This window comes from Phocoena sinus, chromosome 1, assembly GCF_008692025.1.
Source record: "Phocoena sinus isolate mPhoSin1 chromosome 1, mPhoSin1.pri, whole genome shotgun sequence".
NCBI lineage: Eukaryota > Metazoa > Chordata > Mammalia > Artiodactyla > Phocoenidae > Phocoena > Phocoena sinus.
This window is the reverse complement of record NC_045763.1, coordinates 38,199,083-38,225,797: the sequence shown is the minus strand read 5'-3', so window position 1 is coordinate 38,225,797 and position 26,715 is coordinate 38,199,083. Positions and strand designations below refer to the sequence as shown.

General features: G+C 42.0%; 1 protein-coding gene across 7 annotated transcripts in view; it reads right to left on the bottom strand.

Annotated features, from left to right (window-relative positions):
* MAST2 (microtubule associated serine/threonine kinase 2) overlaps positions 1-26,715 on the bottom strand; it is a 204,045-nt gene that overhangs the window by 20,572 nt on the left and 156,758 nt on the right. For 4 of the 7 annotated variants that reach the window (XM_032638011.1, XM_032637973.1, XM_032637990.1 and 1 more), the window contains exons 6-10: positions 11,462-11,537; positions 8,171-8,191; positions 6,263-6,341; positions 3,744-3,898; positions 1,764-1,839 (exon numbers count right to left, since the gene is read on the bottom strand). In XM_032638011.1, the coding sequence (XP_032493902.1) occupies positions 1,764-1,839; positions 3,744-3,898; positions 6,263-6,341; positions 8,171-8,191; positions 11,462-11,537 (407 nt within the window). Of the gene's footprint in view, positions 1-1,763; positions 1,840-2,590; positions 2,610-3,743; positions 3,899-6,262; positions 6,342-8,170; positions 8,192-11,461; positions 11,538-26,715 lie in introns of those variants that run through there. The other 3 variants (XM_032638020.1, XM_032638001.1, XM_032638027.1) reach the window with 2 other exon arrangements.

Here is a 26,715-nt window from a genome sequence, read left to right as displayed (position 1 = left end):
GCTTTCTTTCCTTTGCCACCAGGTGGTGATTTCTGATTTTCAGTGTGTGTTTAAGTGGGTGTTTGTATATGTATATATATGTGTGTGTGTATATATATATATATATATATATATATATATATATATATACACATATATATATATATATACACACACACACACACACATATTTATGGTGTAGCGGTGTGGTAGGGAGAGAGGGAGAGGAGGGGAGGTGAAAGAGAAGAGGGAATGGAAGGAATCTTAACATGCTTTTTCTAACATGAGTTCATCTTACATACAAATGTGCAATGCTAGGATAACAATACAACACCTAATACACAAGGAGGAAGAGGAGGAGGAAACACGCGAGGTGCATTTCTAAACACTATACACACCCAAACTTTTTTATGAAGAAGCAAGGCACAACTGAATGATTTCCTAGCTGTTCATTCTGCCCCTCTTCCTTGCTCTTACTCTCCAGTGCCCATTTGAAGGCTAGAAAGTGCAGACCACAGGGCAGCAAAGAAATAACAGCTAACACTTACTGAGCGCTAACTATGTCCTGGGCACAGTTAGAAAAGTTTAATGTTCACTAATCTTCACAAACTCCCTATGAGATAGATACTCTTATTATCTCAGATTACAGATGAGGCAAATGAAGCTCAGAGAAGTTAAATAATCTGCCCAGGGTCATGAGGCTAATAAATGGTAGAAGCCAACTTGAACCCAGTCGGCCTGGTTCCAGAGTCTGAGCTCCTCCTCACTGCTCTGCTTCACTGTGAATGTCAAGAGGGAAAGCACAAGGGCTTCGCACTTTTTCCCTAAGCCACCCGTGTGTGCCCAGGAGACTACTCAAGGCTCGAAAAAGGACACTCTCGGAGGAGCAGGGAACCACACATCGCAGACCCTAGATACAGATGAACAGGTAGAGCTGGGGGTCTGGATGGAGGATGAAGAAAGAGGCTTGAAGACCCCATTCTCGCTGTTGTCATGGAGAGGGAGTCTCCGTCAGGCCCTGATCCTCTCTCGGACAGAACTGGCTGTGTTCTACAGGAACAGGGGCTATCATTAGAAAGCCAGGTCAGAGTGTTTAGGCATGTGGTGTTCAAAAGAAATGCAAATGGAAAACAAGGCCCTTGTTCCACATACAAGGAGGTTTACAGTCAAACTGCAGTTGTGAAGATCATTTCTCAACCATCTCAGGACAGTAACCTACCTTCCTCCCTCAGCATTTCCCTGCTTGAAAACACAAGTCCAAATGTGAATAGCAACTCTGAGCTGTCTCCCACCTTACTGCTCTCTCTGGACAACTTCCTGCCAGAGGAAATTTCCAGCGTAGCTCTGTTTGTGCTTGGTAATGGGAGTGCTGCTTTAGAAATCTGCATTAAGTGAAGGTGCTCTCAGAGGGCAAATCTCCTTCTGGGAGACCCCGACTCATGGATCCTGATGTGCACGGTCAGAAACAAGGTCTCTGCTCTTTCCTTCCCACTAATATACAGTGGGATATGTTTTCGACATTTCCCTCTGGATACCCATTTCTCTGGGGAGTGGAGAAATTAGAGGCTCTGCAAGTACGATCCCCAAACTCAAAGTCCTCTGCTGCCTTCCTCTTCGCCAGCAGTCTGAAAGCCCTCATGCTTGTGTCCTCCTCCTCCTGGCGCCTCCCTGATCTCCTTCCAGATTGCCTCTGGCGACTCCCCCACCCCCAGTCTTCCCACTGGGGCTGGCTGGAGGTGGCATCCTCAGAGGCATTACCAGTCTCCTTTAAACTGGATCCTTACCTTGGGGAATCTTTCCTTGTACACATGATTCATCATTATTATTTCACTGTCAAAGGAAACTGGTGACCGTCCAGGACTAAATAAGAAGGAAACAACTGTGTTACTTTAGTGCCAGGGAACCTTCAAGGAGAAAGATGCCCATTCCCAGAGCCCGTGCCCACCCACTGTCTGCAGCACCCACACACTCCCACCTTAAGGAGTGCTGAGTTCCAGAGCCTTTCTTATTCCTGGAGCTGCCAGCACTGTTCAGCTCAAAAGTGTGCCATCTGGAGCTAGACTACCTTCCTGTAAGAGGCCTGGCCTTCACAAAGACTTCTGCCAGGGCCTGAAAAGGCCTAGACAGGAGGAGACCACTCTTGAGGCCACTGGTGGTTCTTCTAGGATCACTTCCTCCAGAACAGGACTCTCTGGGTCTTCTTTGCTTTGGCCAGTGGGGTTGGGCATACCCCAGCATGTTCTAGGAATCAAATCAAATCAAACCACCACCAAAACAACCAAAGGAAGACAGTGTATACCTGTATCTTTTCTAAACAAGCTGCATCCAATGGGGCTAACTTAGCTCTCACCTGGGGGATGAATGAGGCCAGTCCAGCTAGCCCGTAGTGAATTATAAACCTGGGTCATCTAAATCTTCCCCTTTGGCCCATGTGTGATTACATCCTCTTAAAGGATTCAGAGTTTGAGCCATACAACTGAATGGCTATTTGGGTCCTGCCCAGTTTGGTGCCCGACATGTGATCCCAGCTGAGCTATATTCAGAACCGTTCTTTTCTGCCTTTCCTCCCTACAGTAGGCCGTGGTCTGCCTGCTACATTAATGCACATTACCCAGCTTTTTAAGAGTAATCCTCAGGGATTTCCCACAGGTACTGTAGTCCTCTCAGTCTCAAATGGCCTAAAAGGTGCCCATCTCTGTGTGGAGTGTGAAGAGCACCAAGATTCAGACGTTCCTCTGTATGAGACAAAGAAACACACTGGGCTCCACACTTCACACTCCCTCATTTGTATGTCTGACCCTTTGCACTGCAGTCCCAGTCATTTTTCTCACCAATCTGAACTTGAACCAGTCTTTGTGGTCTGGCTCAGCTCACTGGCACTTGCAGTGCCAACATGACCTGAGGGGAGTCTTTCTGGAAGGCACTGCTCCTCTGGGCCTCCACCCTGAACATGTGAACCAACTTATTTCCCAGGGACCCTGGAAATCTGAGCTCGATCACTTAAAGCCATGATCATTTTATTCTCCACCCTCTCCCTTAACCTGGAATTCTGGCACAGATTTACCACCTAATGCCAAAGAGAAGAGCTGATTTAATCTATGGAGTACACAGATAAATCAGCTGTTAAGGTTTGTTTGGTTTGACGAGCCCAGGTGATTCAGGGAAATGAGACAGATTTAGATGGGCATTTAGTTCTGCTTCTGCAATGGGCTTCTTCCCCGAGTCAGCCACAAGTGTCCTCAGAAGCAACTTTTTTAATTGGCCTAGTTTATATATGCTGGGCCTCTGGGTTCTGCAGCCAGGTAACCATCAGAATGGATGACACTATTACTCTCCTTTTACTGAATGGAGTCCAAAGTACATTTCTACTGCCAACTACTTTCAAAGGGAAAAAGAGGGACCCCTTGGCAGCATCTTCAGGCACCTCTTGTGATGGTGAGTTGAGCTGTACCCAATACCAAAGGGCTTGAGCTTCACGGCACTTGACTCATTTGAGCTGTGCCTATGTGCTACGCCAGGGGTTGGCAAACTACAGCCCGCAGGCCACATCTGGCCCGCTGGCTGCTTTTATAAATAAAGTTTACATAATGTCTGTGGATGACTCTGCACAACAGCAGAGTAAGTAGCTGCCAGAGACGATATGGCCTACAAAGTGTGAATTATTTACTACCTTGCCCTTTATGGAATAAGTTTGTTGACTCCTAGGCTGTGCAGACAAGCTGAACTCCATGGGCACCAGGGCAGTGGGTGGAGAGCACCCTCACCTGAGGCTGCGGGAGCGGGGCCGCAGGGCCGGGGACTGCCGTCCTTCTTCATCGGGTACACTCTCTGTGCTGAAATGCTTCGTCAGAAAGTGCAGCTCATCGGCTGTAGGCTGGAAGGGCAACTGGTGCAGCTTTTCCTGCGAGGAGCATGATGACTAGAGGGGACAACATTTTTAAAAAGCATTAAAGACATGTCTAAGGCAGTCTAGAAGTGGAGAAGGACTGAAAATGGTCAGTGGCTCCCCAGTCAACGTAAACCTGAAGTCAGCCCACAGCCAGCATGCTTTCCCTTGCTCCCTTGAGTCTCCACTGTGCATGATCCTGTTCATCTCTATCCTTCAGAGCTCTCAGTTCCGATGAAGCCAAGATGCTATTGTCCTTCATGAGCCTTGCAGGGGGCCAGACCCAGACATTCATGAGGTGTGACAGCTCCCCAACTACCTAGGGAGCCTCTTTAGGTGGCAAAAAGCAGATTCTTCCACGTGGACCCTTTGCCCTCAGTGAAGCTTCTGGCTAGTTAGAATGGCAAGTAATTAATAAATCATGCTTCCTGGCTTATTAGGAAATGTTCTAGGTATGCCCAGCCTACAAATGACATCCCCATAAGTTTTGCCTTCTACAACACCTTGGGAGAGCCCCAGGATGGCTCAGCAATGTTTCCTTTAGGCTGTTACCCAGAGGGCAACTGGCTTCGCTGCAGCTGTGAAGGCTTTGCCCAGGCTCTAGGGACACCAATAGGCAAGAAAATCCAGCAGGGAAGAAAATTATTTTTAGATCTAGAACCCAAAGATTAGACTTGACCTGAAAACAATTAAGAATTCTAAACATGGCCCAACGATTGAGATTCCAGAATCACAAGAGACAATTCGAGGAAGTGAGCTGTGCTATTACAGGCATCCCACCAATGCAGCCATTGCCGTGGCGGCCCTGGTCGGCACCTGGATCAGTGAACTCCTGCCCTTACCTGACAAGACTGGCTACAGCAGCAGCAAATCTAACACTATTGGCTCAATTTCTGTTCACCAACTGATGAAGGATCTGGGGTTAAATGTCTAAATTCACTTACACTCAAAGCTGCATTACCACACCAAGAAAACCGTTGCCACACGTAAGCCTTAATACCAAGTGAGAAATCAAAAATTTTTTTGACTTAGAGTGCACACTTCTCTCATGGAATCCTATAATACATAAAGTTGTAAACAGCTAGTGGGAGGTTTTCATGAGGCTCTGTCTTGGTCACATTTTTATAAATGATTTGGATAGAAGTTGCAAAAAGTATTCTCACCCAACTGCAACTAACATGAAGCAAAATTGGTATTTTAAGGTATTCCAATAAAATAAGCTGGAGCAATGGGTTGAGTCTATTAAAACTTATTGAACAGGAATATATATATAATAAATACATGACTCTCACTTTGGGTCTCAAAAATCACCTGTTTGAATAAAGCATTATGGGGAAGGGATATTTACTAGGGAAAGATCTGAAACTAAACAGCTGCCAAAAGACCAGTGAGATCTTTGGATTAATTTAAGAGTAAAATCTAGGACTTTCCTGGTGGTCCAGTGGTTAAGACTCCGTGCTTTCACTGCAGGGGGCACGGGTTTGATCCCAGGTTGGGGAACTAAGATCCCACATGCAGCACAGAGCGGCCAAAAAAAAAAATAATAAAAAATTTTTAAAAAGAGTAATATCTAGGTCAAGGGAGGAAATGATAACTTCTTTTACCTGCTTGGGATTTATGAATACAAACTGAGCTGAGAAGACCTCAAGAATGGTGGAAGACGTGGAGAAACGGGTCATCCAGTCTGTGGCCTACAAAGCCTAAAATATGCGCCCTTTACAGAACGTGTTTGCCAACTTGTCATCCTGGCTTCAATTAAATGTTGCTCAATGAGGAAGACTCATTTTAGGGTCAATTGTGCATGGTGGCAGTTAGGACATTTGTTGTATTTTAGGCTAAAATCTTCTCTAAAAGAGACATAACTAGAAGTTTTAGAGACAGGCCCAATATATATATATTTTTGCTGATATACAATCAAACTTGAATACCAAATCACATTCATCCTTCCCTTCTTTTTTGAAAGGAAAAGGTGAAAAAGTTGGAGGAGGGTCTACCAGGCCTTTGTAACATGGTGGGGGGTGGTGTTATTTGCTCTTGGTTGCAGTTCTACAAATAAAATAGGGGAGCAAGGGAACCATGCTTAGGAGTGCCTGTGCCTGGCCTCACGGGCAAAGCAAAAGTCCATCCTCAAGCCCTCTTCTGACTCCACTAGGAATAACTGACGCTCAGAAACATGCTGGTTAATTCTTTCCAAAGGCATTTAATGGATCTGACTATGGCTGTTAAAGGCCACCAGACCTCTGTCCCTCTCAGCCTCATCCCAAGCAACCTTTTTGAGTTGGGCTTTGGAGAAAAAGTTGAGAACCACTTTGCAACACTGTAGGGACAGGGAGCAATACCTGTAGGGAAGTATTTCCTCAGGGTGAAGGAGGTATGGCCACAGATTTGGCTACTTACTGAGACAGTGGAGCTAGGAGTGTTGGTTCCATAGCCTGAAGAAGGCAAAGAGGCCAAAGACCAGCGCCGTCCATCAGTCCTATGTAAGAAAAGAATGTTAGGCAGTTTCTACCGAACCCCACCCTGAGCCCAGGACCTGCCTGTCTTTCCATCAGGTTTTTTGGGGCAGTTGATTCATTGGTAGGCTCTTTCTTGTCTCAAGACAGTACTGCTCAGTCCAGCACACGCTTTCATATCTCTTTCCTACATGGGGCCTATTGTTGTGTGTTTTCCACTGCAAAGACAGACATCTCTGACTATAAAGGAGTCCATAACTTTAAATAAGAATATCTGTTATGCAATACTATGGTTTTGGAATAAAAATCTTTACACTCTCAACTTATTCACTTTTAGCAATGACAGAGAAGCAATGACAGAGGACTGCAGCTAAAGGCATCATCACAAGGAGAGAACTACCACTGAAATGCTAGTTCCTTTTTTGAAGGCTCCATGAGAAGGGTCCTTTGGTGTTCCCCAGGCCACTGGGTTGATAACCAGGAAGAAGCGAAACTACCACCTGGGTCTGAGTATGAATCAATAGATTGCAAACAGTCAAAGGCTACCCAGGACCCATTAGGACTCATAAGTCCAATCTTTGAGAATGTTTGCCAAAGAGTGACAGCAACCTTATGAAAGAAGAGTGAAGTGGCATAGCTTGGCCATATATGAGACTTTGGGGCAGGCTTCCAGCTGCTCTTTAGAGGATGTGCTCTGAAGCTCTCATCACAGAGAACCACAGTTATCTGCTTTGCTTTAGAGAAGAAAGATCAAGCAAGTATCTGGTTTGAAGCTTTTATAACATGGACAAGTGATTTTTTCCTGGACTACAGGATGTGTTGTAACACAAATGTTCTTTCTTGTGGAGCTTAGGGGTACAGCCTGCTCTGGTTGAAGTTATAGAAAAACTTCTTTGATGTGACCCACAGAACCTAAGAACGTTAGAAGTGGAGGACCTTTAGAAGTTAAGTTCAATACTCTCAACCTTCAGAGAAAACATTAAGACCCAGAGATCTGGATGAATTGTTCCAGGCTCCACAGTTAAAGGTGGGTGCAGGGAGGCATGGAGAGGACGAAGGAAAAAAAGGAATCAATCTTGCCAGGGCTTCTCTTTTGGAAGCACTCCTCTCCACCCCCACCAATACCAGGCAGCTTTTCCTACTATGTTCTGTAAGGGGATAGCCGGGGGTTCCATGCCACATGCACATGACTCAAACTTCATGCCACCCAGGCAGCCGGTCCTGCTGGAACCTAGTCTCTGAGGCAAAGAAATGTCCAGGAGGCTGCTCAAACATGATATTCTCTCTGACCTCTCTTTTGGGTCCTGAGAGCTCTACACAAGGAAGCAAGTCAATTCCAGGAAAACAGAGCTCAGCAAAGATGGGACTAGTCTAACTCAGGGAGGCATTTCCCAAACCCTTGTCAGACACACTTCTCCACAGGTGATTTTTCCTCCTTCATAAAGAAGTGGGAACCAACTGCATGGCAGCCATTTTTCTGTAAACTGAAGAGCAGGGACCACCAGAGTCAGAAATGCCACTACAGGATGCCTCCATTTCCTCTGCCTGGTCATCCCACTGGGTGACTGAGGAAAGTTGTGGGAATGAGGGAGACCTGTTCCTATGCTCAGAAGCTTGGAAGTAAATATTTAGCAAATCCTGCCTTCTAAACATATGAGCACGGAGCCTTGGTTCCAGCAGGTAGAGGGGGCTCCGTTAGGGCCTCTGATAGAAATGAAAGGCCAAATGTTCATACCCACAGTCAGAGAAGACTCATCACAGCCAGTTCTCACCAAGCATGAAACCACAAACCATACTGTCTGGCCATGCATAGCAGTTTCCCAGCCCCTCTCCCCATCACATCCGCTATTACCTGTCTGCTCTGTGGCCATGGCTGTAGTGAAAAGACATACATTAAAATGAGAATCAAAAGGAACCAGAGAGACTGCTCTGTTTGACACCTGACATTTGGTCTAGCTTGGCAGAGACAAACCTTTTGTTTACGAATGTGTGTAAGTTAGTAGTGAAATCGTGTGACTAATGGGTCTATCCCTAGAGTTTCATTAAATCTGCCTTTTGTGTGATATTCCAAACTAATGTGATGCTATAAAGCTCATGCCCAACTTCAGTGATAGGAAACACAATTCCTGAGTACCTTGTTTCGCAGGGTTGAAGTCTTCCTCCCCTCCCCCACCAATACCTAGCTACTTTTCCTACTATGTCTGGTAAGGGGACAGCCCGGGGTTCTGTCTTCCACACATACGACTCAAACTTCAGGCCACCTAGCACAGACCCATGTGGATCTCAGTGGTAATACCAGGTCCCAAAGCCCCCGGCTGATCCTACTCCTAAAGCCCAGGGAATGATGCAGACACAGGACACCAATGCAACATGCTATTCCCTCTGCATGGACTGGTCTACACACCTGCATCCTCACTCCCAACATGGCAGGCTCCCTCTTACCCTTCAGGTTGGCTTAAAAGTCACTCCTTCCAAGAGGCCTTACGTGGCCACCCAGTACAGACTCTCCAGCCTCATTCCCTTCCTACTCTTTTAGGCAGCATCATGTTCTTTCCCTTCACGGTGCTTATCACAGGTTATAGCAATATATTTGTTAGTTTGCTTGTTCGTTATTCTTCCCCACCACTCATTCAATCAATAAGCACCGATTGAGTGCTTATTATATACTAGCAGACATATTTTCAACATATTAAGGCATCTCTATTAAAGGTGCTTTGATTCTGGTTGAGAGGAAACAGAAAACAAATAAGAAACTACAGTCAGCCCTCCTTATCCATGGGTTCTGTATCTGTAGATTCAACCAACAGTGAATCAAAAATATTCAAGGGAAAAAAAATCCAGAAAGTTCCACAAAGCCAAACTTGAATGTGCTCCATGCCAGCAACTATTCACACTGTATTTAAAACTATTTACATATCATTTACATTGTATTAGCTATTATAAGTAATCTAGAGATGATTTAAAGTATACAAGAGGATGTGCATAGGTTATATGCAAATACTATGCCATTTTATATAAGGGATTTAAACATCTGTAGACTTTGGTATCCACCAGGGTCCTGGAACCAATCCCCTCTGGATACCGAGGGGTGACTGTATCAGGCATTGAAAAGTACTAGTTTGAAAATAAAACTGGATGGTTTGCTAGAGAATGATAAGGGGGCTCCTTTATATTGTATGGTGAGGGAAGACCTCTCTGGGGAGTTGACATTTAAGATGAGAAATGAAAGACAAGAAGGAGTTAACTAAGCGAAGACCTGAGGGAACAGCATTCCCTCAAAGGGAACAACAAGTGCACAGACTCTACTAAGTCTACTAAGTTTCTATAAAGTTAGGGCTCTGTCTGGTTCCCACTATATAACTAAGTACACAGCATGTGCCTGGGCTTACCGGGTACTCAGTAAATATTTATTGAATGAATGGAAAATGACTCAATGCCATTTACAGAGAACAGTCACAGGTCCTACCTAATCTGAGGCTAGAGTTCAAACACAATCAAGGCAGGAAGTCTGAGATAAGTTAGACTTTCAGCTGGGCTGGAAAGCAAATGCATCCATCCATTATATACCTATACTGTAAGTGTTCCTATCTGGATCCTTAGTTAACTAACGAAGTTACACAGGGTAGGAGAGGTGAGTCCATGGAACAAACTCTGACGATACTTGCTTTGAATAAGGCAATTGGGTCAGGAGGGGCACCCAAGTCAGCCATCAAACTTTTCCCAACCCATCCACGACCTTTTCAGCTGCATAGAATCCTGGAGAGGAAGGGGGTGGATTTCTTCTGGGTTGCCATTTTAACAGTGAGTTAATGCTGTTAAATTTGGAATCTGTTCTTTTTCTGTTATCTCTTTTATAAAAGTAGTCTGAGTACTACTACTACTACTCTGATCTCAAGATGTATAGATCATTCTCCAACCATTAGAGGCTCCAAATCTGGAGCCATGATTTTTCTGGAGGTCTTAATACCAAAGACTGACTCCAACCAAGAATATTTTTTAAAATAAAAATAAAGAATAAAGTCAAAGAACGTGAACGCTGCCAAGAAAGAACTTTAGAGATGTTCTGAAAAGTAAATAATTTGTGTAAGAAGTCTTGGGGGGCTTCCCTGGTGATGCGGTGGTTAAGAATCCACCTGCCAATGCAGGGGACACAGGTTCGAGCCCTGGTCTGGGAAGATCCCACATGCTGTGGAGCAACTAAGTCCGTGCGCCACAACTACTGAGCCTGCACTCCAGAGCCCACGAACCACAACTACTGAGCCCGCGTGCCACGGCTACTGAAGCCTGTGCGCCTAGAGCCCATGCTCCTCAACAAGAGAAGCCACCGCAATGAGAAGCCCACACACCAGAACAAAGAGTAGCCCCCACTCACCGCAACTAGAGAAAGTCCACATGCAGCAATGAAGACCCAACACAGCCAAAAATAAACAAATAAATAAATGTATTTAAAAAAAAAAAAAAGAAGAAGCCTTGGTATATGGATTGACTCATGTCAATAAGCTCATTACTTCTCCAGAGGCCAGGTGATACCCTGGCAATGGGCTGAACTGTCAGGATTGCTACCATGGGCCAGGGATAAGTTGATATCATTTCCAGAAATAAGTGAAATGTGAGGAATACAAGCATGGCTCTGCAACACACCAAATCTTTCTAAATTCATGGGAGGATAAGTGAAGATCTGTGAGTCTCTTTATCCCCAAGAAGGGAGGCATAAATGGCCTCTTCTAGCTCCCTGGAACTACCTGAGTTAGAGGAATAAGAGTATAACTTTGGGTCCTCCTGGGAGGAGAACCCATTTTCTCATTGATCACTCTAGGACAGCTTTCAGTCAAGAGTATAATGTTTTCGAACATACCCTCAGGAAACCAGGGGCTTGTGCTTAAGATTATAAGATAAATTCACTTCTAATATCTACTTGCCCATTTGAACATTCAAACACAAATACCTACAGTGTTTGGAAAGCAAAGCTTGAACAAGACGTTTATGACCTGGGCGAGGAAAGCAGGAAAGGAATTTTGATGGCTGGTAGACCAAGGTAACACACTTGGAAGGGCAGTGCCTCAAAGGAGGAAGCTGACATTTAACTGACATTCATGCAAATGCCACACATGTTAGTCACAGAGGAGTTTTTCTATCAACTTACCTACGGGCAGGAACAAAGGAAAAGTGAGCAGGTGCATTTGGAGAGAAATTCCGGGGGCTGTCCAAAGGACTGTTACCTGTGGACAAGGAAAGTAAAAGAAATCCTCTGTGAGGTTTGCTTCTGAGGAGGGTTGAGATGATAATAACCTTCAGGGAAGAAATCAGCCCCTAGCATAGGCAATTAGCATTATATGGTTATTTTTCCAGGTCCACCATTAGTTTAGTAATTCTATCTTTGCAAAAACTGGCAGCCCAGAGGTTTCTCCCTTGTTCCCAAGTTGCCTATAACCATCTATGCTTCTCAGACATCTGTTTTAGATCTAGCATCAACCTGCCCTCCTTGGAACGCCTCAGGTTCCAATCTCCCTATTCAAGTTAACCCAACTTTCCAAAGGCTTGAACTCATTCAGTACAGATAGCACGGCCAAACGCTCCCACTTCTCAAAGGGCAACGGGACTCCTGGCCTGAAAGTCTCTTGCACATATATCTCTGCACACTGCATCCAAGGGGCTAACCCAGAAATATGTGTGCTTAAGCGAAAATGAAGTTCTCAGGAGAGCAGTGCTCCTTAAACAGTCCATACACAAGGCCCCCAAGTCTGCAAAGCATGCCCAACCCCTTCACAGTGTAGGAATTATCTCTATCCCTTTATTAGTTTACACATGTTCCTTATAACTTGTAAACTTAAGCTCAGAAGCTTTGAACAAAACTGTGTGCTTACCTCAGCGCGATGACCACAATTCTCAAACCTAAGCCTGCCATACTTCTTTGGTCTAACTTCCAGCTGGGGGCTGGTATTTAGGAGGAACTGGCAACATGTCCCTACCCAAAAATCATGTTGAAGTAAGCACCATACTCTGTGATGTGCTAACCACTCTGCCAGTCCCTGCCCACCTCCCCACTTCTGTGCTCACCTCTATGAACCAACACTGGCTATGAGGAACTGCTATCCAAGGACCTGGTAGTTCACCATGCCCTGGCTTTTTCTTGGGCAGTTTATTTCCTGTATAGGGTATGACTGTTCCAAGGTGCCACGAAGCTGCCCAAGTGTTTCTCATTATCTCCATTCAGCAGGTGTGGATAGCACTTGCCTTTCTGTACTGATCTTGGAAAAACCAGCCTCTCAAACAATGCCCCCCTACCCTATGCAGCACCTCTATATCAATTATATAAAGGCACTCTCTTTAGGAGAACTAGTGAAGAAGAGGCATTTTCAGCTTCCACTCATCCTCTTGACAGGGATCCCCAATGAGGTGTACAACCTTATGTTCTCAACCTAGTACCAGCTCTGGGTTTCCCATGCGTCTAGGGCTATCTCCTACAATCTATCCCACTTCCTGGCTGGCACATGCCACCAGGGTGTGAGAAAAGTGATTTGGAAAAACTGTTTCCTTAGGCAGGTCTTAAAAAGATCAGGCCTCCTCAGAATTATCAAGGTCTTAAAAAAAAATCCCTATTCTTTTAAAATAGTGTCATCTCAGAGATTAAAAAGTATCTTCAGTTTGATCCATGACATGTAAAACTAGATGCCCTTTGTTGGTTCCCAAAACCACCCAGCTAGGGCTTCCCTGGTGGCGCAGTGGTTGAGAGTCCGCCTGCCGATGCAGGGGACACAGGTTCGTGCCCCGGTCTGGGAAGATCCCACATGTCGCGGAGCGGCTGGGCCCGTGAGCCATGGCTGCTGGGCCTGCGCGTCCGGAGCCTGTGCTCCGCAATGGGAGAGGCCACAACAGTGAGAGGTCCGCGTACCGCAAAAAATCCCCAAAACAACCACCCAGCTAAAGCCTCAAGGAAATTGCCGGACATGAGTATCCTACAAACAATGACCAGCCTTCCAAGGACCAGGTGTGGTGATGGTTATCGGGAAGAACATGAATCATCCAGGTGCTCACAGTAAAGCTAGGGATTCATAGAACACACATATGTCAGAAATAACTAACACTAAGAGGAAAAAAAGCTGTAAACAACAACAACAATAATAAAAACCAGCACATCAATGAGCTGTGAGACAACTTCAAGCAGACTAATAATCCTTAAAGGAGAAGAGAGTGGGGGAGCAGAAAAACATATTTGAAGAAATAATCGCTGACAGTTTTCCAAATTTGGTGGAAAAAAACTATAAACCCACATATCTAAGAATCTCCAAGAACCCTGAGCGAAGGAGGAAGAAAACTATACCAAAGCACATTATAATCATATTGCTCAAAACTCATGATAAAAAGAAAAATCTTAGAAGCAGCTGGGAGGTGGATGGGGGGTAAGAAAGACATGTTATATACAGAGAAACAAAGATAAGGATTATAGCAGACTTCTCATTGAAAACAATGCCTGAAGGCAATGGAACAACATCTTTAAATTAATGAAAAAAAACATAAATCCTACCAACCTAGAATTCTATACCAGCTATTGTGTAATAAAGAATCTGGTGGCGTTTGTCCCCAGTTCCCGGGAATGTGTCTCTAAATCTTTGCAATTTCCCAAGTGATGGGAGTGTCTTTGTTATTTATGGTGGGGCCAGACAGTTTATGCAAATGAGATGACCAATCATGTGACTAGAGGGCTGGGGCTTTAAGCCATCTGATATTACTCTGACCTCCAGGGAATGGAGGGGCGCTAGAGACTGAGTGCAATCACATAGCCAATGAATCAATCAATCACACCTACATAATGAAACCCCAATAAGCACTCTGGACACCAAAGCTTTGATGAGCTTTCCTGGTTAATAATACTCTGTGTACTGTTACACATCAGCGTGCCGGGGGGATTGATGCATCTAGACTTCATGGAGAGAAGGCACTAGAAGCTTCACACGTGGCACCCTCTCAGACCTCACCTTATAAGTCTCTTTTTTTGGCTGATTCGTTTATTTATTTACTTATTTGGCTGCATAGGGTCTTAGTTGCAGTGCGCAGGCTCTTTGTTGTGGCACAGAGGCTCAGTAGTTGTAGTACGCAGCCTCTCTAGTTGTGGTGCGTGGGCTCCAGAGTGCACGGGCTCAGTAGTTGTGGCACATGGGCTCTCCAGTTGTGGTGAGCAGGCTCTAGAGCATGCTGGCTTAGTTGCCCTGTGGCACGTGGGATCTTCATTTCCTGACCAGGGATCAAATACATGTCCCCTGCATTGGAAGGCGGATTCTTAACCACTGAACCACCGGGGAAGTCCCTGGCTGGTTCTTAATGTACCCTTTTTGCTATAATAAAACTGTATTTGTAAGTACAGTGCTTTCCTGAGTTCTGTAAGTCATTCTAGCAAATTATTAAACCTGAGGAGGTAGTGGGAATCCTTGAATTTGTATCCAATTGGTCAGAATTATGGGTGGCCTGGGAATCACCAAGCATGGATGTCTAAAGTAATGATAGTTTTGTGGAGCACTGTGCCCATAACCTGAGAAGTCTCGCCTAATTCTGGGCAGTTAGTTTCAGAAGTCATTGCACTAGTGAAAATATTTTTAAAATACTGTTAAAAAACAAAGGTGAAATAAAGATATTTTCAGATAAAAAAGCCAAATGAAATCCTCAACAGAAGACTGCACTACAAGAAATATTTTTAAAATTTCCTTTAGGCAGAAGGAAAATAATACCAGGAGGAAATATAGATCTACACAAAAGAATGAAGAGCACTGGAAAAGTTAGCTACATGGGAAAATATGTAAGATTTTTTCTTATTATTTAAATGTCTTTTAAATATAATAATGTTTAAACAAAAATAATAAGGTGGTGTAAGGTTTATAACATATATGAAAGTAAAAAGGTTTAAGATAATAATATAAAGGCTGGGAGGTGAAAATGGAATAGTACTATTCTTACGCTATATGTGAAGTGGTTTAGTATGGTGATAAAGATATATACTATAAATGCTAATCCAACCACTAAATAACAAAGAGTTATAGCTCACAGGCCAATAAAGGATATGAAATGGAATAAAAGACACTAAACTCCAAATAAGAGAGAAAAAGAGCAAAGAAGAGAAAACAGATTGTACAATTAGAAAACAAGTAGGAAGGTAACAGATTTAAACCAAACCATATCAACAACAATAGTAAGTAAATGTAAATAGTCTAAAAGCCCCAATTAAAAGACAGAGATTGTAAGACTGGATTAAAAGAAGAAAGAACTTATTAAAGAAAGTATCAATATTCATAATCATTCAAAAAAGAAAAGATCAGTCTCAGATATTTCACTGATAAATTTGACCAAACACTTAAGGAAAAAATACCAAACAACAACAATATACATTATTTTCAAGTGAACATGGAACATGTACTAAGAAAGATCATATTCTGGTCCATAAAACAAGATCCAATAAATTTAAAAGAATTCAAGACAGGGCTTCCTTGGTTGGCGCAGTGGTTGAGAGTCCGCCTGCTGATGCAGGGGACATGGGTTCGTGCCCCGGTCCGGGAAGATCCCACATGCCACGGAGCGGCTGGGCCCGTGAGCCGTGGCCGCTAAGCCTGTGCGTCCAGAGCCTGTTCTCCGCAACAGAAGAGGCCACAACAGTGAGAGGCCTGAGTACCGCAAAAAAAAAAAAAAAAAAAAAGAATTCAAGACATATAAAGTATGTTCTCTGACCACAATGAAATTTAATTAGAAATCAGTAACAGAAAGACCTCTGGAAAATCTCCAAATATTTGGAAACTAAACAACACACTTCTGAATAATTTGTGGGTCAAAGCAGAAACGAAAAGGGAAATTAGAAAAGTATTTTAAACTAAATAAAAATGAAAACATATCATATCAGTTAAAGCAATTCCATAGCGGGAAAATTATATCACTAAATACCGGTATTAGAAAAGAATGACTCAATTCAGTGACCTCAGCTTCTATCTTAAGAAATTAGAAAAAGAGCAAATGAAACCCAGAATAAAGGAAAGCACAAAGATAACTGAAGAAATCAATTAAAAAACAAAGAAAAACAATAGAGAAAATTAGCAAAACCATATACAGATCTTTTAAGATCAATAAGCTATAGACATATTGATCAGGAAAAAAAGAGAGAAGACACAAAATACTGACATCAGGAATGAAAGAGGTGACATCCTACAGATTGTACAGATATCAGAAGAATAATCAGGCAAGATTATGAACAAGCTTATGTCAATTAATTTGACAACTTAGATGGAATTGAAATTTTTATTAAAGATACAAACCACCAAAGCTCATTCAGAAATAGATTACCTGAATAGCCCTGTATCTATTAAAGAAATTAAATTTATTCTTTAGAACCTTCCCACGAAGAAAACTCCAGGCCAAGATGGCTTCACTGGAGAATTCTACCAAACATTTAAGGAAGAAATAATAACAATTCTACACAAACTCTTCCAGAAAACTGAGAAGGGAATCCTTCCCAACTCATTGTATGAAGTTACCATTACTCTTAATACTAAAACCAGCCAAAGATGAATATATTGTACATTCTCAACAATATTTCAACAAATCAAATCCAACAATATATTAAAAGGATAATACATTATGACCAAGTAGGGTTTATCCCAGGAATACAAGTTGGTTTAAAACATGAAAAAATCAATGAATAAAACCCACCATAATAATAGGTTAAAAAAGAAAAACCGTAATATCATTGCATTAGACACATTAAAAGCATTTGACAAAAATCCAACAACCATCTTTCATAAAAGCTTTCTCCAAACTAGGAATAGAAGGAAACATTCTTAAATTGATAAAAGGCATCTATGACAAACCCATAACTAACATTTCCTTAATGGTGAAGACAAATGGTCTAGGATCGGAAACAAGGTAAGGATGTCCATGCTCACTATTTCCATTCAAAACTGTACTGGAGGATCTAGTGAGTGAAATAGGCGATAAAGAGAAATTTTAAAAAGCATCCAGATCAGAAAGGAAGAAAAAAATGTATTTATTCATAGACAACATGATCGTCTATGTAGAAAATCTGACAGGATCTACAATAAAGTTACTTATAATAAGCAAGTTTAGCAAGGCTACAGGATATAAGATCAATATACAAAACTCTACTATATTTCTATATACTAGCAACAATCAGAAATTGAAAATAAAAGCAATACCATTTACTGCATTAAAAATATGGAATACTTAAGAGGTAAACTTGACAAAAGATGTACGAGAGCTATACAAAACAGTGTTAAGAGAAATTAAAGACAGCCTAAATAAATGGGGAAATAGCCCATGAGTAAGAAGAGTCAATATTAAGAAGTCAGTTCTTCCCTAACTGATCTACACGTTTAGAATAATCAGAATCCCAACTGTCTTAAAAAAAAAAAAAAAAGACTAAAGAACAGTTTTAGGTTCACAGGAAAACTGAGCCAAAAGTACAGAGATTTTCCATATATCCCCTGCCCTCACTCATGCACAACCTTCCCCACCAGTTGCCTTTTGGATAAGCTGCTTTTAAAATTCACATGGAAATGCAAAGGACAAGAAGCCAGACAAAAAAAAGAATACATACTATGTGATTCCACTTAGATAAAAATTCTACAAAATTCATACTAATCTATAAGTGACAGAAAGCAGATCAGTGGTTGCCTGGAGATGGAGGGAATTATAAAAGAACACTGCAGAAACTTTTAGACATGATGGATATATTCACTATTTTCATGTTGGTGATAGTTTCACAGATGTATGTCAAAAGTTATCAAAATGTATGCCTTAAAACAAATATTTTTAAAATTAAAATTTATTTTATTCATGTTATACAACTTTTTGTTTTTTTAAAAAAAGTACAGTGTGACTGAAGATGGTTCATATTTTTAGAAATCTTAGGTCTTTTGCAGTTTGGTTTTTAAATTTAGATTTTGTGATTGGTTTTATTATAGGTGGAAAATAAACCTCACAGACATGTAGCTCCCAATGAAAGTAGTACATTATTGGCTCTGTTTATTAGATCATTTCAAGTCTATTCAAAGGGTGATAAAACTTTCTTCTGTCTTCTGTGCTGTCAAGCAGTTTTTCTTGGAAACTAATGGAAATATTTAATAATTTTTTAAAAGTTTATTTATTTATGGCTGCATTGGGTCTTTGTTGCTGCATGCGGGCTTTCTCTAGTTGCAGTGAATGGGGAATACTCTTTGTTGTGGTGTGTGGGCTTCTCATTGCGGTGGCTTCCCTTGTGGCGGAACACGGGCCCTAGAGCATGGGGGCTTCAGGAGTTGCGGTGCATGGGCTCAGTAGTTGCAGTGCACAGGCTCTAGGGCACGCAGGCTTCAGTAGTTGTGGCATGGGCTCAGTAGTTGTGGTGCACAGGCTTAGCTCCTCCGCAGCATGTGGAATCTTCCCGGACCAGGGATGGAACCTGTGTACCTGGCGATGGCAGGCGGATTCTTAACTGCTGTGCCACCAGGGAAGTCCCTATAATGTTTTTTTTAAATTTTTAACAAATAGGTTCAAAATCTATTGAACTTTTCATTTGGAAGATAAAAAATATTCTATTTCCAATGTTTTTTAAAAAGTGGCAGATTTACTTGTTTCAATAGGTGGCATCATTTTTGTCAATAAAATCACATATAGATGGGAACATTTCAAAACATCCATTTTCAAAATGCTCTCTCTGTGGCACAAACTTCTTTCAAACTGTAGCTACTTTTTCACTCATTGTTAAAATGTCACCTTCACCCTGAAGGGATAGGAGTATTTGCTGCCCCTCACCCCGCAAATACCTCCTAGTCAGCATATTACAACCAGTAAATTTCCTTCTTATACAAACTTTCCAAAAGTCCCTCCACACCGTTCTACAAAATATTGTAAAAATTCACCTGTAAGCTGCAATACGTTGCAGTCTGCTGAAGGGAAATGAGTGACCAAGAGGGTACAGTGGAACACCACTCTTTGTTCATGATATGCTACATACAATTTATGACACAGTCTGACAAATGGATCTAATGAGGGTACCAGTGTTGATCTATACCTAAGTACTAGTAAAGCCTAATTTAATCCTCATTTTTCATGATAAAAAATAAGTAAAAGTCAGTCCCTGGTGGTGCAGAGGTTAAGAATCTGCCTGCCAATGCAGGGGACACAGGTTCGAGCCCTGGTCCGGGAAGATCCCACATGCCGCAGAGCAACTAAGCCTGTGAGCCACAACTACTGAGCCTGCGCTCTAGAGTCCATGAGCCACAACTACTGAGCCCATGCACCACAGCTACTGAAGCCCATGAGCCTAGAGCCCATGCTCTGCAACAGGAGAGGTCACCACAATGAGAAGCCCTTGTACCGCAATGAAGAGAAGCCCCGGCTCGCCGCAACTAGAGAAAGCCCAGGCACAGCAATGAAGACCCAACGCAGCCAAAAATAAATTAATTAATAAAATTAAAAAAAAAAAAAAAGAAAAGTAAAAGTTTTTATATTTTTCCCCCATACCCAAGGGGATCACCTTTAGAGAACCACTTCGATGAATGCTGCTATTCGAAAATTCTAAGCAGTAGAATGACAGGTACACAGTGACATATCACAAAAAATGTCCAGCTTCAAAATTTTGACTGGGGCTTCCCTGGTGGCACAGTGGTTGAGAGTCTGCCTGTCGATGCAGGGGACACGGGTTCATGCCCCGGTCCGGGAAGATCCCACATGCCGCGGAGCGGCTGGGCCCGTGAGCCACGGCCACTGAACCTGAGCGTCCGGAGCCTGTACTCCACAGCGGGAGAGGCCACAACAGTGAGAGGCCCGCATAATGCAAAAAAAAAAAAAAAATTTAGACTGGACTCAGTAGAAAGAGAAAAGGAATTAAGGGGTTTCTTCAATAAGTCAAATGATAGATTAAGGCCTCCATAAAGCCAAAGTCGGACAGTATTCACCCAGAGTTAGTTTGCAACAGCTTCTATATCAAAGGCTTTTTCTGAGTTTTAAACTATGTCTTCTTTCTCCTCTGCTTATTTTTTTTTTAATTTATGATTTATTTATTTTATTTTTGGCTGCATTAGGTCTTTGTTGCTGCGTGCAGGCTTTTCTCTAGTTGCAGTGAGCGGGGGCTCCTCTTCGTTGCGGTGCGCTGGCTTCTCATTGTGGTAGCTTCTCTTGTTGTGAAGCATGGGCTCTAGGCACGTGGGCTTCAGTAGTTGTGGCACACAGGCTCAGTAGTTGCGGCTCACAGGCTCTAGAATGCAGGCTCAGTAATTGTGGCTCATGGGCTTAGTTGCTCCGCGGCATGTGGGATCTTCCTGTACCAGGGCTCAAACCCGTGTCCCCTGCATTGGCAGGCGGATTCTTAACCACTGAGCCACCAGAGAAGTCCCTGCTTGCCTGTTTTTGAACCCCTGATGGCATTTACCAGAATTAAGGGCACCATATGGTACATCTTTATTCCTGTGTCAATGAAGTACTTATTAATTTATCAGTTACTAAGGTTTATACATTTGTTCGTTAGAACATTTTAGAGTTGGTTCACAATTCAACATCTTATATACCAAATACTGCCAACATCACAGAAAGGAAATGGCTTGCAAGTTATGGGGGTAGTTGCCAGACACAGTCCAAAACAGATCTCTGTGTACGTGATTGTAATCTTTGGCAAAAAGCATCTATGGTTCAGGGGTAAATAACAATGGATTCCTACCACCTGGAAGCTGATGAAATAATAAACAGATTATAACAAGCATTCCTCCCAACTGGCCAGGCTCCAATACACTTTCCAAAAAAGGTACTACTCTGACACTAACTGGGTGTACTGCAATTCCATTCTGACACCAACCACACACAGCACAGACCCAACAGGTTTAGGGCAAAGTCTTTAACGAGGCTGCCTCACTTCCTATACCAGCCATAAATCTTGGGAGGAGGGAGGTGCCTGTACTTCTGACCCACTGACTATAAATTTGGAGGTTTCCTTGCCTTCCTTGCCTTCCCCCAGCTGCAATAATTCACTAGAACAACTCACAGAACTCAGAAAGTATTATATTTACTATTACAAATTTAGTTTAGAGGATGTACACAGGTGAAGTCAGGGAAGGAATGCAGAACTCCTGTGTCCTCTCCTTGTGGAACCTGGGTACGTCCCCCTTCCAGCACATACATGTGTTCACCAACCAGGAAGCTCTACTCAGAGCTTTGGTATCTACAGTTTTCAATGGAGTTTCACTACACAGGCATAATTGATTAAATCACGGGCTACACAATTGAACTCAATCTCCAGCTCCTTCCCCTCCCCATGAGGTTGGTCTGGACCAAAGTCCCAACTTTCTAATCATATGGTTGGTTTTCCTGATGACCAGCCACCATCCTGAAGCTATCTAGGGGGCTACCCTGAGTTACCTCATTGGCATAACAAAGACACTCTATCACTCAGGGAATTCCAAGGTTTTTAGAAGCTCCATGCCAGGAACCTGGGATAAAAACTGTAGAAATTGTTTATTATACAGGTGCTAAGGCCTAAAAAGTTTGTGCCACCTTACTGTGTTTTCTCTACTTCTCCAATATTCATTTTGCCAAACAACCAAAAATTACTAATACGAAGATTGTGACAGAATAAAATCAATAATTTGAATTGGTCTTCTTTTGAGGGAAGATCAAGGTATTAGACTGTTAACATTTGAAGAAAATATTTAAATTGACCCTTCTTACTGAATTACATTCACAGTTCTGGCTCCAGAAAAAAAAAACACAACACGTCATTGAGAAGAACTTTTCCTTAAAAACAACCAGAAATGCCTCAACAGGACAAAAAATTGATGGAAAATCCAGCAGCCCAGAAAGCAGGCTTTTTCAACTTTACCAAGCAGTTTAGCAGTTGGAAAAAATAGTCAAAGACAAGTAACCATCCATCCCAGCAAAACAAGTTATAATAAAACATATAAGCAAACAACTGGGAGCTGTCACCTACAAACCGGCACTTGCCATCCACCTCTACAAGGATCAAATTAGCTGATGCAGCTGCTGACCATCAACACTCCCTGAAAGGAGTTCAGGGTGGAGATCAGGAATGAGGCACTCTGTGCTCTAGGGAAAACTGGCAGAACAGGTTTTCAGTTGGTTAGATATTTTCAGGAGAAGATTTTATGAACCCAATTCTTGCATCTACTCGTATCTAGAAAAGCACTAAAATCCTTCATGGTGACGTCTGCTCCTCGTAACTAACAGTAACCTTCACAAGACTAGCAGAAACCTTCTGCAAAAATATGTGCTTGATTGCATGTACTCACCCTTTAACAAAATCACATATACACTGACCTTCCCCCCACCTCTTCGGAGAAGTTTCTTGGAGCTATCTGAAATGCTGTCTCCAAGGCCATAGTCCTCATTCTGCCCCAAATAAAACTTAACTCACAACTCTCATGTTGTGCATTTTTCAGCTGACAGTCAGTTGACCTTGAACTAGTTGTTTCATTTATACAGTTTAGCTAGTTATAAAGTAATATAATTACATAGCAAGCACCTGTATAAATACCGTCCAGGTTAACAACGCCATCTTCCAAAATCCCTCTACATAATCCTTCCAGTCAAAACCCCTCCCCATCCCGACTAAAGGTAAACATTACCCTGACTTTTACGGCAATCATTTCCTTATAGCTTTACCAACTAAATATGCAGCTCTAAATACTTGAGTTTAGTTTTTCTCAATTTAAAAAACTCATATGTAGGGAATTCCCTAGTGGTCCAGTGATTAGGCTCTGCACTTCCACTGCTGGGGGCCCGGGTTCAATCCCTGTTCCGGGAATTAAGATCCCACAAGCCACGTGGAGTGGCCAAAAAAAAGAGATAAGTCACATATCATAAAATTCACCCTTTTAAAGTACACAGTGTAGCAGTTTTAGTGTATTCACAAAGCTGTGCAACCATCACCACTATCTACTTCCACAACATTTTTTATCACTCAAAAAAGAAACTGTACCTGTTGATAGTCACTCCTGATTCTGCTCTCCCCCAAGACTCTGGCAACCACTAATCTACGTTCTGTTCCTATGGAATTGCCTACCCTGGACATTTCACAGAAATGGAATCATACAATATGTGACCTTTTGTGCTCTAGTCTGTCTATTTTTTTTTTTTTTAACATCTTTATTGGGGTATAATTGCTTTACAATGGTGTGTTAGTTTCTGCTTTATAACAAAGTGAAAAAGCTATACATATACATATGCTCCCATGTGTCTTCCCTCTTGCGTCTCCCTCCCTCCCACTCTCCCCATCCCACCCCTCCAGGCTGTCCCAAAGCCCCGAGCTAATATCCCTGTGCCTTGCGGCTGCTTCCCCCTAGCTATCCACCCTACTACGTTTGTTAGTGTGTATATGTCCATGACTCTCTCTCGCCCTGTCAAAACTCACCCTTCCCCCTCCCCATATCCTCAAGTCCGTTCTCCAGTAGGTCTGCGCCTCTATTCCTGTCTTATCCCTAGGTTCTTCATGACATTTTTTTTCCTTAAATTCCATATATATGTGTTAGCATACGGTATTTGTCTTTTTCTTTCTGACTTACTTCACTCTGTATGACAGACTCTAGGTCTATCCATCTCATTACAAATAACTCAATTTCATTTCTTTTTAAGGCTGAGTAATATTCCATTGTGTATATGTGCCACATCTTCTTTATCCATTCGTCCGATGATGGGCGCTTAGGTTCTTTCCATCTCTGGGCTATTGTAAATAGAGCTGCAATGAACATTTTGGTACATGACTCTTTTTGAATTTTGGTTTTCTCAGGGTATATGCCCAGTAGTGGGATTGCTGGGTCATATGGTAATTCTATTTGTAGTTTTTTAAGGAACCTCCATACTGTTCTCCATAGTGGCTGAACCAATTCACATTCCCACCAGCAGTGCAAGAGTGTCCCCTTTTCTCCACACCCTCTCCAGCATTTATTGTTTCTAGATTTTTTGATGATGGCCATTCTGACTGGTGTGAGATGATATCTCACTGTAGTATTGATTTGCATTTCTCTAATGATTAATGATGTTGAGCATTCTTTCATGTGTTTGTTGGCATTCTGTATATCTTCTTTGGAGAAATGTCTGTTTAGGTCTTCTGCCCATTTTTGGATGGGCTTGTTTGTTTTTTTGTTATTGAGCTGCATGAGCTGCTTGTAAATTTTGGAGATTAATCCTTTGTCAGTTGCTTCATTTGCAAATGTTTTCTCCCATTCTGAGGGTTGTCTTTTGGTCTTGATTATGGCCCATAATGCAAAAGCTTTGAAGTTTCATTAGGTCCCATTTGTTTATTTTTGTTTTTATTTCCATTACTCTAGGAGGTGGGTCAGAAAGGATCTTGCTGTGATTTATGTCATAGAGTGTTCTTCCTATGTTTTCCTCTAAGAGTTTGATAGTTTCTGGCCTTACATTTAGGTCTTTAATCCATTTTGAGCTTATTTTTGTGTGTGGTGTTAGGGAGAGATCTAATCTCATACTTTTACATGTACCTGTCCAGTTTTCCCAGCACCATTTTTTGAAGAGGCTGTCCTTTCTCCACTGTACATTCCTGCCTCCTTTATCAAAGATAAGGTGTCCATATGTGCGTGGGTTTATCTCTGGGCTTTCTATCCTGTTCCACTGATCTATCTTTCTGTTTTTGTGCCAGTACCATACTGTCTTGATTACTGTTGCTTTGTAGTATAGTCTGAAGTCAGGGAGCCTGATTCCTCCAGCTCTTTTTTTCGTTCTCAAGATTGCTTTGGCTATTCGGGGTCTTTTGTGTTTCCATACAAATTGCGAAATTTTTTGTTCTAGTTCTGTGAAAAATGCCAGTGGTAGTTTGATAGGGATTGCATTGAATCTGTAGATTGCTTTGGGTAGTAGAGTCATTTTCACAATGTTGATTCTTCCCATCCAAGAACATGGTATATCTCTCCATCTATTTGTATCATCTTTAATTTCTTTCATCAGTGTCTTATAATTTTCTGCATACAGGTCTTTCGTCTCCTTAGGTAGGTTTATTCCTAGATATTTTATTCTTTTTGTTGCAATGGTAAATGGGAGTGTTTTCTTGATTTCACTTTCAGATTTTTCATCATTAGTATATAGGAATGCCAGAGATTTCTGTGCATTAATTTTGTATCCTGCTACTTTACCAAATTCATTGATTAGCTCTAGTAGTTTTCTGGTAGCATCTTTAGGATTCTCTATGTATAGTATCATGTCATCTGCAAACAGTGACAGCTTTACTTCTTCTTTTCCGATTTGGATTCCTTTTATTTCCTTTTCTTCTCTGATTGCTGTGGCTGAAACTTCCAAAACTATGTTGAATAAGAGTGGTGAGAGTGGGCAACCTTGTCTTGTTCCTGATCTTAGTGGAAATGCTTTCAGTTTTTCACCATTGAGGATGATGTTTGCTGTGGGCTTGTCATATATGGCCTTTATTATGTTGAGGAAAGTTCCCTCTATGCCTACTTTCTGCAGGGTTTTTATCATAAATGGGTGTTGAATTTTGTCGAAAGCTTTCTCTGCATCTATTGAGATGATCATATGGTTTTTCTCCTTCACTTTGTTAATATGGTTTATCACATTGATAGATTTGCGTATATTGAAGAATCCTTGCATTCCTGGAATAAACCCCACTTGATCATGGTGTATGATCCTTTTAATGTGCTGTTGGATTCTGTTTGCTAGTATTTTGTTGAGGATTTTTGCATCTATGTTCATCAGTGATATTGGCCTGTAGTTTTCTTTCTTTGTGACATCCTTGTCTGGTTTTGGTATCAAGGTGATGGTGGCCTCGTAGAAGGAATTTGGGAGTGTTCCTCCCTCTGCTATATTTTGGAAGAGTTCGAGAAGGATAGGTGTTAGCTCTTCTCTAAACGTTTGATAGAATTCACCTGTGAAGCCATCTGGTCCTGGGCTTTTGTTTGTTGGAAGATTTTTAATCACAGTTTCAATTTCAGTGCTTGTGATTGGTCTGTTCATATTTTCTATTTCTTCCTGATTCAGTCTTGGCAGGTTGTGCATTTCTAAGAATTTGTCCATTTCTTCCAGATTGTCCATTTTATTGGCATAGAGTTGCTTGTAGTAATCTCTCATGATTTTTTTTATTTCTGCAGTGTCAGTTGTTACTTCTCCTTTTTCATTTCTAACTCTATTGATTTGAGTCTTCTCCCTTTTTTTCTTGATGAGTCTGGCTAGTGGTTTATCTATTTTGTTTATCTTCTCAAAGAACCAGCTTTTAGTTTTATTGATCTTTGCTATCATTTCCTTCATTTCTTTTTCATTTATTTCTGATCTGATTTTTATGATTTCTTTCCTTCTGCTAGCTTTGGGGTTCTTTTGTTCTTCTTTCTCTAATTGCTTGAGGTGCAAGGTTAGGTTGTTTATTCGAGATGTTTCCTGCTTCTTAAGGTGGGCTTG